Below are 14453 nucleotides of genomic sequence, written 5' to 3' on the forward strand. Positions count from 1 at the left end.
GCTGATCCTGTGCAGTGAACTGAACAAACTCTTGCTGGCCAGCAGTAAGTCACTAGTGCAGGACAGGGACTGGAGGTGCTGCCTCATCAAGAGGTGACTGCCATGTTACTGGAGCTGAACATCTTTGGAATGTGAATAGTTCTTTGCTTTTCCACCTTTCCACAGAGTAACTTGTATGGCTTTGGCCTACGCATCTCAAGCGGTGTTTTTACAGGGAAGTTGTGCTTGGATTTGCTTCTGTCTGTGCTGTTCAGTACTGTGCAGCCTCCTGTGGTTCTCCCAGTTCCTAAACCTGTGATGAAGATTGTGCACTGCTCCATGGGCCCTGTTTCCTTCAGCTTTGAATGCTTGATGCTCAGGGTTCAAGGTACAGTCAAGCTGTACAAACACTTCTCTCTAAAGATGAACTGACCTGTTTGACTGGAGCTTCAGGAACATACTTGTTTTCAAGATGCCTTTATGGGCTTTCTGGAGACTTTACAGACAGATGTTCTCCAAATGTATGAAAAAACAGAGCTCTCTGAAGCTCTAGCCTGTATAAAACTGTCTGATATGCACAGTGTTGAGGCTTGAAACAGGTTTTGTAGGATTATAGTGAACAGGGTCTGGCCTGGTAGAATGGGAATGTAGTCGTTTTTGTAATTGGTTTGACCTCTAATTGAACATATCTGTTTTTTCCAGATGAACTTTTAAAAGGAGTATTTCAAGGTTTTACTCTTCAGATTGTTTCTCAACCATGATTCATGGTTTTCCATGAGGGTCACGTAGGAATTGTTCTGGTTGCTGGTGCAAGTCCTTTTAAAACTTGATGTTAAAGCTGACTTTAATGCTCTACATTCTTATTCTTTCCAGGACAAAAAACTGTCAGTGCTTCAAAAATGCCCAAGCAGATGATCTCAGAGTTGTCACAAGGCACAGATGTCACTCTTACCGATTGGGATGGAATGATTCAGTCACTGGGATACCACATGAGATACACAAATGCCACCAGGTGAGCACCTGAGTTCTTCTGGACTGTGTAACTCCCATGAAATCTGCAAACACCTGTGACGTGTTTTTTAATGAATCCATGGGTGCTTCAGCTCATGTTAGAAAACTGGGCAAGTTCCTCAAAGAGAGTGGGGAAAGCTGGTGGGTGCAAGTATTTTGTTTGCAGCAAATAGCAGGTAAACCTGACACCTCTGGGCAAAGCTCTGACCATGTCAGAGGCCTGAATGTGGCATAACTGAGGGACTAAAAAGGGGGATGCTAAACTATTTCACTAAAAATCTTTTGGCACTTTCATCCATTGCCTTTTCTTCCTCCCTTATCGTGGAGTTAAGGTAAGAGATAACTTTCCATTCAGGAGGCAATACCACAGACTTCTAAAGCATCTGAAAGGTTAACTTCAGAAGTAATAAATCATATGACCAAAATAGATTTGGACCAGTATCCCACCTTTGATTTTTTTTTTTCCTTTTCTCTTTTTAATGGGCATTGCAATCCCTTTTGCCTTTGCTCCCATTTTGATCGCTATCCCTAGGAGATCAGAGCCAATTGTTAAATATGCCAGCACTGTGACTTTGTTCTTTGCTTTGTGCTGCAGCTGCCACGGGAGAATTGTAGCCCCATTAAAATCCATTATTCGCCTTGAAGTCCTGGACTTTCCGGACTGAAAGAAACCTGTCTAATTGTCATGGCCAACTGGTGGTGTGTGAAGGAATTGGACTAACGAAAGAGTTACTCAGTGAAAGAGAGCTCATCTTAATTCTGGGGTGAGAGAAATGGAGGAACTTAACCAAGTTTCTTCTGCTGACAGACAAGGGATTTTTACATGGCACATTTCCGTGCTCCAGAAGGGATTTCTGATACTTGGAGTTACTTCAGCTAGCCTGGTACCTTTTGCTTCCTATAAGCACTTTTGCAATCAAACTCGTTGGATACAAGGTCCTAATCATGGCATGGCCGTGCCTTGGAACTATGTGAGTCTGTGCAGGATGCTCTTTCCCAGACTTTGACTGGAAGTATGACAAGTTGCTGTGTGTGTCTGCAGCTGTGTGCCAAAGACAAGGCAGCAGGTCAAAGTGATGGGGCCAAGGGGAGGGAAGCTTTTCCTACAGCCCTGCTCAGTGAGGGAAGGTACCCACCTCACTGAGGAACTAATGGCCTGATTATGTAGGACATTGTCAGGGAAGTGAAGCTGTGTAAGCTTCTGTACATGGAAGAGAAACTGGAAATTTGAACTGTTAAGAGCACTTATTGACACAAGGTTCTTCAGGGCCAGCTCTCAGTTATGTGAGGCACTCCAAGTGGCTTATTCCCCAGAGGATATGGATGTCCTGCAGCCCTGTGAGCATTGTCTTGCACAGAATATGTCTACAGTGTCTTGCACAAAAGAGAATGAGGGGGGTGTTGCCTGTCAGGGCAGGGATTTCTTCTGACCAGAGTAGTCCAGGCAGTGGGCATTTGCCACTAGAGATTTGTAGTGGTTACAGTGAGTGTCTTTAACTATTTGGCTGTTTGAAGGAGGCCACCATTCTGGTTACAAGTATAGCAAGTTATCTTCTGGCCATGTTTGTAGACTAATGCATGAGCTCGAAGCTGAATGACATCAGGATTTTGCGTTAAGAAGCTTTTAGAAAGTGAAATCTTTTCTGACACTGCCTTTTGAAAGACTGTGGCTTGCAGCCCTCAGGAGAAAAAGGCTCACAACCCATTCTGGTCTATTTTGCAGGCAACTGAAGTGGTGACACTTCCATCCATCCCATAAAATCTTGAGGTTCAGTAGCGACAGCGACCTTCCCTTCCAGGACTTCAGCAGCCATGAAAGGCTTTCTCTCAACTTCCTCTACTCAGGAAACATCATCTGGTAAGTCTATTATGATTTTGTAGGGAGGGTGGAAAAGTACAGCCCAAAATATGGCTGTCACATGAAAAAAATACATCTATCTGTTCTGAAGAGAAATGGTGGTTATTAGTAAGAGATCTATTAGAGATCTTGAGTGTTGACTGAATGCATAAGTAGTGATCTAATTACTGTGCTCATTTCCTGCTAAAAACCTGTAAAAAAGAGATCCTGTCTTAGCTGTTGCTCTCTATCTGCCCCTTTCCATTCTGCTCTACAAAACCAGAATCTCCTGTCCCTGTTGTCTGCCCATTATTCCTTCTATAATCTCTCTTCTGCTTCTCCATCCAGCAGGCAGTAATGCTGCCGGGTGCTGCTGTTACCACTGCTTACCTCCCCAGACTTCAGCTCTGCCACATGCCCAGGGACCTAGGCAGTTAATTGGGCTCTAAGCTTAAAGACCAAAGGAAACCTCCCTCACTTTCTTGTTTCCCAGGCAGGGACAGAGCTGGGGACATGGGTGGACAGTTTTCTCCGTGAACAGCACTGCCCTGGCACCATTAGGCAGATTAGTACTTTGATCCCTGAGATCAGAGAAACTTGGAGCAGGAAAGATGTGTCCAGTCTGACTCTTCTGTTTTGTGGGAAGCAAACAATGTTTTGTCTTTTAGCAGCTTGAGCCACATCTAACCTTCTCCCATGCCCCTTTCGTCTGTCCTACCTGTGCTCCTCACTGCTGTGGAATGAGCACATCAGCTTGGGCAAGCGTGTTGGGATTCTAGAAGTAAATCACAGCAATTAAATTTCTCTTATTAAAATGCATCAGCCTTACAGCAGCATCACCAGAGATGTTTGCTTTTTCGTGCAAGCATGCACATATCCAAGATGAACTTCAAACCCCAGCTCTGTGAATGAGGAGGTGGCTTTTCCATCCACCTGCACCCTGGCCAAAAACTCCTCTTGGCTCAGACTCCTCTCCCCAAAATAGTCTGTAATCTCTCTGTAATTGTGTACGTCAGCTAAGATAGCACTCTGCTTTTAGGTCAGGAATCTTGAAACATGGAGGTTGCTGACAAAAATAAGACTGATTGTAACTTTCCATAAACCTGTTGAGAGGGAAGGGGTAGAAAGCCTTTTAAAAAAAAAAAAAATCCCTCTCTTCTTTTTATGCACATTCTATGTTTATGGCTTGGGAGTTAATCTCTGTCTTGGGTAAGTGTCAACATTTGGGTATGAAATGGTCACCAGCAACATTAGCCATGTCAGTACTAAATGTACTTTCTTAATTCTTCACATCCCTATTTTACCGTATTCACTTTCAATTCTTGCTACCAGGGCTACTATGTGTATTGGGAGAAATACATGGATACTTGAAGGAAAAAAACCAAACCCAAAACCAAACAAAATAAAACCTCACCAGAAAAGTCCCAAACCTTACCTAAATCCAAAAATCTCAAATATGTTGGATCTAAGATCTCTGCACTTTGTATGAAGACATGAACTTTAGCCAGGTTGACCAGGCCTGTCTGAAGCATGTTCCCAGATGTTCAGCCACAGGGGTGGAAGTTTAAAATCCTCATCAAGGTTCTACAACTTTCATGTTTCCAGCAAGCTTGGTTTCCTTTCCCTCATCACCCCAAAAAGTATGCTGTCAGCCCTGCTCTCCTTTCACCCCACTAAACCAGTGTGTGATGGTAGTCAGTTTTATTTAGGGAATTCCTTGAAACAATGTAGACTATTCCACCAAATCATGTAATAAAATGTAGAGTTAATTTTCTTGAAAGTAGCTGGTGTGGGGCTGTGTTTTGGATTTGTGCTGAGAAGGGTGTTGGGTAACAGAGATGTCTTTATTACTGCTAAGCAGTGCTTACACAGACTCAAGGCCTTTTCTGCTTCTCATTCTGCCCTGCCAGTAAGGAAGCTGGGGGTACACAAGGAGTTATGAGGGGACACAGCCAGGACAGCTGACCAAAGGGATATCCCATCCCATATGGCATCATGCTCAGCATATAAAGCTGGTGGAAGAAGGAGGAAGTGTTGGGGATGAACGTTTGGAGTGGTGGTGGTTGCCTTCCCAAGTAACTGTTACCTGTTATGGAGCCCTGCTTTCCTGGGGATGGCAGAACACCTGCCTGCCAGTGGGAAGTGGTGAATGAATTCCTTGTTCTGCTTTGCTTGTGTGCATGGCATTTGCTTCACCTATTAAACTGTCTTTATCTCAACCCACAAGTTTTCTCACTTTTTCAATTCTCTCCCTGATCCTGCTGGTGGGGAAGTGAGCGAGGGGCTGCGTGGGGCTTAGCTGCCAGCTGGGGTTAAACTGTGACAGCCACAAAGCAGTGCTGTTGTTATCACACTGTTTGCTGAATGTGCTTTCCCTTAAGCTACTTTCTGAGATCATTTCAAGATACTCTTCCATGCTCTGATGTATTCAAAACTGCAGCGACTTAATTCAGTGCTCACCCCAGGCACTCCACACTAGGTGGTAGTCCCTGTATCTCTGCAGTTCACACTGCCACTGAACCAAATACAGGAACATCCCTGAGGAATGACTGATTATTTAAACTAGTTCTTGGATTGGCTTGCTTTTGTTTAAAACAGATGCTTATTGGGAGGAACGATTGGTCTCAGCATGTAAGTGACCTCGGATTAATTAATAACCACTGCCTGGAACCCGACACTGTAAGCGGGAACCAGAAAAACAAACAGTTTAAGCCATCTGTGCTAACTTTTGCCTGAGAGCTTGGCTGCTCGTATTAGAGGGTTGTGCCTTTTCCTGCGGCACACAGAAGGGAGAGAGGGATTCCATTATTAAAAGGTTGGTTCCCGTAGTGTGATCCACCAGAAGACGGGAAATAGGGGGATGTGTTGTACCTCAGCCCTCAAAATCCTCAGCAGGTTTCTCTGTACCAGTTCGACCACTGACAAGATTTAAATGGATTTGTTTTCTGTTAAACCTTTTTTTCCTCTAGATTCATCTTCTGTTTTACTAGTTTCTGAGCAAAGTGAATACTCTTCTCTTCCAGTTTTGTTCCCTTCCTTTCTTGTGCTGACATCTCTTGTGATCAGTGGAAGCTGCTGGTGGTGGGATACAGGTTGTTTATGTGCTGTTTAATTTGCTGTTACTGGAGATGGTTGGGAACACTGTAGCAAACTAATTTTGTAAAATGAAGACTTACTGTAGTGGAAACACTTCATAAATACTGTTTCAGCTGAAAAGGTCAGGAAATTATTTTCACATGCAGAATATGTTTTCCTGGAAAATGTGTGGAGAGCTGCTTACCCAGGACATGTTGCCAGCCTGTACACATCTTGGTAGCCTCCAGACAGGGCCATTACTATTGTCATCTTGTCAGTCCTGGAAAAGAGAGATGGGCTTGCTGTTTCCCACGTGTTTACTGTTTGAGGCCATGTGGAGCTGCCCTCCAGCAGCTTAAACCCTCCTGTGTAGCATCCCGTGCTGCTAGCAATGGTGGCAGTAGAGATGGAGTATGGACTTGGATGTGTACCTGGTAATTAATGTGTGCATGCAGTCCTGGGAGAGCTTGTCCTCTGCCCCCCTAAACGTGCTGATGCCTGTATTAGGTACTTCCTAGCCTCATGAGGCAGAGGTACCACATCCTTCTGTTGAACCTTCATCTCTGATTTATGTAGATACCTATGAGGGTGGCATAGGTCTCAGATGCTTCATCAAGAGCTGTAGATTCACTGTGAGCTCCATCTGCACTGGGGTCTGGTGCCTGAGGAGGTGAGGGGCTGACTCGCCTCTGGACTCCCTGTGTTAATCGTAACGGCAGCAAAACTTCAGAGGTACAAGCCAAGGTTCTCTGTCAGCACAGCACCCAAAGCACTGAGACCTCAGCTTGGATTCCCAAAAGCGTCCCCGTGATGCAAGGTTATAAGTCCTGAAGTGTGAGTGTTGTTCAGCAGCAGATGCTACAGGTGATCTGTGGGCTCTTCCTGTTGTCTGAACTATAGAGTTTTTTAGACTGAAATAAGTATTTGCTTTCCTTCTTCCTTGCCCAGTGCTCAGACAGAACAGCTGGTGGGGAAGCAAATACTTGTTGCCAGATGTGAATGATGTCAACCCTCTGCTTGTGAAAGCCATGTGCACACACTGTGGTCTTGGTGGGTTTCCTCTCAGAAGTGACCTGGCACTCCTGGAGCTGCAGAAACCCATCGATCCAGGCACCATTTGTACTTCCACCATATTCAGCTGTGCCAGGGTTAATGCTTATAATAGGTCTCAGACATGGGGCACAGTGTTTCGTATGTGTGTGGGAAGGGGTTTGTGAAGACATCTGTGTATCTATGTAAGAGTGAAATGAACAGCAAGCCTTCAGGCAGGATTGATTCCTCTAATCTGGCTAAAATACAGAATGAGGGTTAGAAATGTGACTTTAAGGTATAAGTACAGGGTAGACATGACCTAGAGAATAGAAAAGGTCACCTGTTCTACCTGTCTTCCCAACCTGCTACAGCTGTACTATTGACTCCATTAAAGTTAATGAGCCAAAAATAAGCAGGCATGTCCCAAGGGAGCTGTTCTTATTTTTTTTTTCTTCATAAAGACCGGTATGCACAGCACTAACATAATATGCACCTCTGTGCTGGTAGCAAAGTAATGTTTGAGATTGCAGGAGCTGAAATTTAAAAGAAAACTGTTAAGTTGCCTGTACCCTTTCTCTAAACCCCAGAATATTTTTGTTAGAGGAATATTTTGCTGCAGTATATAATTTAGATTTTTATACAAAAAAAGTGCCAAGCTTGGACAGAGCTGAGAGAAGTTACTCCTTCCAGTTTGCAATGTGCAGCTTGGGGCAGGACCTGGGGAAAGGAAAGGATAAAAACTGAAGACAAATATTAAGCATTAGGGAAATGAGATGTAAATAGAACCAGTGCACTAGCACAGAGCTTGTGAATAGGAAGCTATATAGCACATGGATCTTGCCATGTCCTCTGAGTAGTATCCACAAAGAAAATACCACAGTTCTTCAAAGAACTGTCTAACTACGTGCACTGATGATGGGAGGCTTCTGCACTGAAGGAGTGAAGTCTGGGGTCAAACTGGCCTGAGGAAAGTGTCTTCCTTCAAGTCCCTGGATCCATGTCTCTTTGGAGGGCCTCGTCTCTCATCTTCTTAGAAACAGCCTTAAAAATATGTTCAGTTTGACTGTGCTGTGGCCTCAAACAGTGGTATTAGGAGAAAGCCTGATCTGACTCATTAAAACAGTGCTCTTGGGCATCCAGTAAGTACAGCAAGGGAACACATACATTATTAAAGCTCTGTCTCATCTGCTCTGCAGTCTTGTTGTGGGATATTTGGGAGGAGGGGGGAGATGAAGCAGCGAGTTGAAAAGCAAGAAAAGCAGAGGGCTGACAGAAGCAAGAGCAGGAAAGATGTACCTGGTGTTGATGGGAATTTGCTTTCCAACACAGACAGTTCAACAGGAACAACCAGCTGCTGGCACACGGTGGAGAGGAACAAACACTGCTGCAAGATCTTAACAGCAGGATGGGGAGAGACAGGAGGTGGCAGTGAGTTCACCTTACTCTGACATGAAAGAGCACCTACGACCACTCGAGGGCAGTGCCAGCTCAGGCTGGGGGCAGTGCCAAGAGAGATTTCCCCTGCTCCCTGCATGTTGCCTGCAGTGTATGAAACATTTTCCACCTAGGAGCCAGGCTGTCTCTTCTTTCCTTTCCCCAGGTTGTCATATATACCAGGTTTGTGACTCAGATCACTTCCCTCCAAACCCTTCCTCTTTGGAAGTTCAGACTTGAGTGCTCTGTTTCAGAAATCCTCCTTTTTTACTGCAGTAAACCTTGTGGTGCTGTAGCACTGATATCAATTCAGTTCCTGAAAGATGCCTAGGAAATATTATCCTTCAGCGTCTGGGTGCATGGCCAGCATCAAGTCCTTTACAACAGCTGGTATTCATCTGTCAGAATTGGTATCCCTGTTCCTCTTGGATAACCTGATTTACCAGAAGTAAAGTAGCTGCTGCAGCAGCAGCACGGGTAGGGAAGATGGACTGCTTTGGCTGTAGAGTTACTTTGCTGGAAAGGAAGTGATCTGAAACTTGGTGTGATGGCTCATCCATTGTAAATATGCCTTCAGGTTTCAGAGAGATTTATCTGTGTCAAGCTTTTAGTCTTGTCTCTCCTATTAGGAAGACCATACTGACATGATTCCATTTGCTAGAAGGTTGTTTTTTCTTTTAGATGTACCTTCTTGGAGGGGGCAGGGAGGGGGAGCTAGACTTACCTAAATTTTTCTATGAGCTGGACTAGACTTGGAAGTGAAATGTGCTCGTGAAGGAGGATTTTAATGCTCGGCCCTATCACATGTATCAATAAATTACAAGCCAGGAAACCTCTGCCTGCATCCATCTCCTCTGGTTTCAGCACTCTTGTGCACTGCATACACATCCATTCTTTAAACAGAAGGTAGGAAGCTCTTTTCCATCTCTGTGCTCTATATTGTAGTCCACTTAAAAATGGAAATACAAACATGAGAGTTTATGTGATGAAGCAACATGATGTCATGTAACCAAGTGAACTTGGCAACCATCTGCTGCTAAATGGCTGAAGAACTGCAGCCTGCCCTTACACCAGCTCAGAGTTAATACACACATACATACAATAATTAAAAGATCATGTGTGTAACTTTTGATTTAGTAGACTTACAAAATACCAGCATTTCTGTTGCTTAAAAGAAACCCTTCTTTCTCCTATCCACATCCCATGCTGCTTATGGAAAGAAAACCTCATATTCTAGCACAATTCAGAAAACATCAGTCAATCTGTACAAAAATAATAGTTCCCCTGAACTAGCAGAGCTGTAAATTGCAGTATTTTGTCAGGCTGCTGTTGCTGATGACTGACTTGTTGTGTTATAACTAACTTTAAAAAACTGCTCTACCATCATGACAGCAAATGTGTTGTGGTTTTGGCTTAAAGATGTGATTTCCACAACGTGTCTTCAGCTGTGCAAATAGAGCAGCTTAGGGTTTGCAATTTAGTGCTGTATCACAGACCAGGGAGCTTTCCTATTGTGAAAATGTGTGTGGCAGTAGGGGAATAACATACTGACTGAAACCTTCAAAGATGTGGAGGCAGGATGAGTCACCCTGCCTGCTCCTGGGGGCAGGGAGGTAGGCAGAAGGAAACCTGTCCCCAGGGTTCCTGATGTGCCAGTCACCACTTCTTACATCTGGAAAGAGGATGCACTTCCCAATGAAGTGATAGCCTTGTCCTAGGAATGCTCCTGTCCATGCCCTGGGAGATTGACAGAGCTGTGGGGTGAAACCAGGCTCTGGGACATGTTAGTGATGGCAGCAGAACCCCCTGGCCTGCCACGTGGGACTTTATACCTTAAATTGCACCAGAAAGCTTCTGGCAAACCTCAAGGACAGAAATTAACACTCCTCTGAACATTTTTTGTTTTATGAGGTAGAAAGGGATAGCCAGGTGCTGAGGGATGTAACTACTGACCTGCTAAGGAAAGTGTCACCATGTAAAATAATTTGGACTTCCAGTGCAGAGCTAAAATTGAAATGAATGTGTAGGATATCTGCTCTTTATGTTGCCCCTCAAGATCTGCTGCATGGTCTCCATCTGTTTGATGCAGAGGTATTTGGTAACAGAAGAGACACAATCCAAGGTGAGGTGCAGCGCTTTGCACGGAGGAGTTTTCCCTCCCCAGCTTTTTAAAGCAAGTCTGGATCTTATGTTATAAATTTACCTCTGAGGGGCAGGGAACAGCAGATCCAAGAATTATTTGCATCTTTTGAAGGAAGAGGCACAGCAATACTGAAGAAGGAGGCATAAATGTTGGGGAAGAGTTGCGTAATTAAAGCGTGACAAGTAATTCCCGTAAGTGTGGACTCTAATGAGCTCTTTCCTCTAGTTCTAGACTTGTTTGAAGCAAGGGTAGATCATAAATTAATCTATAAAGCATTGTGGCTTTGTTGCTGGGGGTTTTTTTTTATTTATTTTTTTGCAGAATAGCTCTTCACTGCAGGGCAGCAGCTTTACTACACTGCAAATGTTATTCCTGATTCATCCTTTCAGAAACATCCATGCACAAATCCCACACTGATGGTTTTATGGTTAAAGAGGGCACAGTAAGTGTTTGCTGCCCCAGCTTTAACTCTTCTATGCCATTTGGCTGCAGTGTCAACACAGGAATTCAAAATCAAGAGAAGATTCTCCTGACCACCAGCTCCTCCACCAGCCCAAGCTGCAGTTCAGACTAACCTGGCATTTTGGTTCCTTGGGCTCCAGGGGTTGTATATTAAAGTCTGGAGAGAGAAGGAGGGCTTCTGGCTGGCATTAGCTGGTTGTGCCTGAATGCTGTGTGTGAGCTTTTTATGGCACAAGGAATGGGACTAGGAAATCACAGAATTCTCATTACAATTTCTCAAGTAGCCGGGAACACAGCACATCCTGATGCTGCTATAAATGTCCTTCTCTTTGCAGTTACTGCACAAAGTTGATTGTCCTATCAAAGAGGGATGTTCTACTTAATTGCAGTGAAGATGTTTTCCTGATTCATTGCTCTCACTTTGTGGATTTTTTTTCTCTTTGCTTAAAAGTAGCTTAACAAGAAACTACAAGCTGCTGGTTTTACAAGCAGAGGTTTTTAAAATTTTAGCAAGTGCTGGATTAAGATGAGTGGTGTGAAATTTTGATTACTTTTTTCTCCCAGAATAGCTTGTGCCTAATGTTGGGGCTCAGATATCTTTCTTTTCATGCTCTAAGTAGCCTGTCACATTTGTACATAGACTGAGAGGCCTCCAAGAAGAATCTGTAACTTTTGACATAACTAAACCCTCACAAACTCAAAAGCAGATCCGTATATCCTTGAAGCAAAATAGCCTGAACTGGCTGGAAGCTGTTGTTTTAACATCTACATTTCATTGCAAGAGCCAGTTCTTTGTATGTATATTTTCTTTGGATGCAGAATGAATGCACTCACATGCTAATAAGGATCAGTTGCTATTTTCTTCTCAAGACACATGCAGGATTTGACCTATGCTCACTGCACTCTCTGCTCGCCCCTAATTTAGTGGCACTGTTTATGTAATTGCTGCTTTTCTGATTAAAGTGCATGAGTACAAGCTGAAGGTTTGACACAAGGCAGCCAAAGCTTTTTAATTGCCTTTAGCTCGCCTGTAGCTGCAGCACAGCTCCTTGAATGCAGCTGACTTGCGAGAAAGTCTGGGAGAGAAATGATGCACTTTTTATTTATGCTTTTTCTTTGGCAAAATTGCTCTGTGAATTTTTATCACCTAATGGTTTCTCTGACACATTTTAAAACTGTGCAGCTTCTCACCAAGAGACTATTTTATATGAGACTTGGGCCGGTAAACCATTTCTGTGATCTGGGAAGTGCTATGCTTCCTTCACAGAGCAATTCATTTTGAAATTAGCTGGGCCTGCCTGCTCAGGAGGAACTCACAGTTGCTTGGCTGCTAGTTGTGAATGGACCTATTAAAAGCCATATTTCTGCAAAAAAAAAAAAACCAGCAAAAATCTACTGCTGACTAGCAGGTCCTGAAATTCATGCATATCAAGGGTAGCATAAATAGTTTCAGTGTGTGATTTTGGAGAGAAAAGTGGTCTCGGGCTTAGTAAATACTAACTTCTACCCAGTCTATTGGAAAAGGTGGTTATATAAGGTAGAAGTCAGTTGGGGCTTCAGCAGAGCTGGGAGGAACTGGCTTCTCTTCCTTTCAAAATGCCTTTTAAAAATCACAGCATTTAAGTGATATGGTTGCTAATTTGCTTGTCCTGTACTAAGCTGTGTCCAGCCTTGTGCTTCTCCCATGTGGTTCCAAAGTACAGTCTGAAGCTCCAGGTCCTTTCTCTCCCTTGTCTAAGGCATCTTACAGAAATGCTATCACCCTATATCGCCCCCACTGATGCACAAGGGAGGTCTGGTCCAAGGCAGTTTAAATGGGTGGTTGCTGCTGCCTCTGACCAGCAAGGTGGAGTTGTGCCACCTTGGATTCGAGCACTTTGAATTTGTGTCTGTGTGAAAATCATTGTGTTATGGGTAGATGCAGTGGCAGGCTCCTGTCAAGTGATGTGCTGCTTTCCACTGTTTTCAGATAAAAGTGTCCAGCATGAATCCTAAACTGTATTTAACTTGCATTTGCATGTGAGGTTTAGTGCTCAGGACGGGACAGGAGACCTGGAACACTACAAGATACAGTGGATAAGAAGAGGTGTAAGGAATGTGTGCCATAGGCAGAGGACGGGGACTCGTATGTAAAGGCACGACAGCAGGAGCACACCGTGCTCTAAAATCATGACAGACTCCATGTTCACACTAGCAAGAAAGAGAGCAGGTTCCAGAAGGAGAGAGGGCACAGATGTTTTATTTGGGAGTGAGGGCTCTTCAGTCTGAGCAGTAAGTTGGAGAGTAAAACTAAGTCCTGAAGACTTGCAGTTGGTCATCAGTGAAGACAGTCCATGACAGATTTCCCAGGGTCCCTAACCACTGCTGTTTGCCTCCTTTCTTTCCCCTGACCATGGAGAGGAATCCTAGTTAATGGAAACTGCAGACAGTGCTCAAACTGGGGTTTGAATTTTTGTGATACAGAGCTACCCTGAACACTAATATCAGTGCTCAGCCACCATCCTTATGGAGAACCACATTTACCTTGTCCTGTGTCCTGGGGACATATTCTGCATGTCTATATTTTCTTTGGATGCAGAATGATTGCACTCACACACTAGTAAGGATTAGTTGCTTTGTGTCCCCCTGTTTTATGTGAAGGTACCACCAACAGACACCATTTCTTGAGGAACTGGCAGCACTGGCTACTGTTGACATTGAGTGGGTTGGAAAAAGGGAGCTTACTCTGCTGTGAGCACAGCAGTGCTTGGGCTATCTGGTAATGAGACCAGTTGGGAGGGAGCTATTCTCACTTTGCTATCAAGAAATTAAAACACTTCAGTGGAGGCAGTTTGAGTTGAATTCCTCAGTAATTGTCACTCTTCTCTCACAGAAGTTGCTGAGGAAATACAGTTCATGTGAAAAGCCTAAGGAGCACCTTACCCTATCACTCCCTTCTCTAGCTCAGCTGGAATTCAGTACATTCTTTTCCTCCAAAGTAAAAGTATGAAATTTAGCAAAAGTGTGTGCTGTGTCCTGCTCCTCCTTTGTAATTCCCTGGGAGTTCTGCCCAGAGGTGACTGGGTTGTAAATATCCACATGGTCCTGTACCAGTTAGGAGTCTGGAGAGTGCTGGGAGCCTTGTCCAGCTATGTGAGCCTGTCAGAGTGGTGAGGCAGAAGGAAAAATACACTCACCTGGCTTGCAAGAGGCAAAGCAGAGCTAACTTTTTAAAAAAATAAAACAGCCTCAATTATACCGCATATCTCTGAGAGTAGAAAACCATTATTTAGTTGCTTGAGGGTTTTTCTTGTCCACCTCCTTTTTATTAAGCTCATTTTTCTTTATTTCTGACTTGTGACAGCTGAAGCAGTTTTCTTGAGAGAGAGAAGATGAGTGTATATATGCCAGGTGACCACATGTTTGTTTACTCTGATGGCGATTGAGTCTTCTGGCTGGATTAGGGTGGTCACAGATGCTCAGCACATTGGATCACAGCCC

The 14453-nt window shown here is 44.0% G+C and overlaps 1 protein-coding gene across 1 annotated transcript in view; it reads left to right on the forward strand.

Annotated features, from left to right (window-relative positions):
- Nucleotides 1-14453, forward strand: part of OVCH1 (ovochymase 1) — a 54224-nt gene that overhangs the window by 26370 nt on the left and 13401 nt on the right. Inside the window, 7 exon segments of the mRNA XM_050324843.1 lie at nucleotides 220-367; nucleotides 853-991; nucleotides 1164-1166; nucleotides 1586-1643; nucleotides 1645-1726; nucleotides 2714-2848; nucleotides 6851-7021. Coding sequence (XP_050180800.1) covers nucleotides 220-367; nucleotides 853-991; nucleotides 1164-1166; nucleotides 1586-1643; nucleotides 1645-1726; nucleotides 2714-2848; nucleotides 6851-7021 — 736 coding nt within the window.

The sequence above is a fragment of the Myiozetetes cayanensis genome, unplaced genomic scaffold (genome assembly GCF_022539395.1).
Source record: "Myiozetetes cayanensis isolate MyiCay16 unplaced genomic scaffold, myiCay2020 scf3, whole genome shotgun sequence".
Classification (NCBI taxonomy): Eukaryota; Metazoa; Chordata; class Aves; order Passeriformes; family Tyrannidae; genus Myiozetetes; species Myiozetetes cayanensis.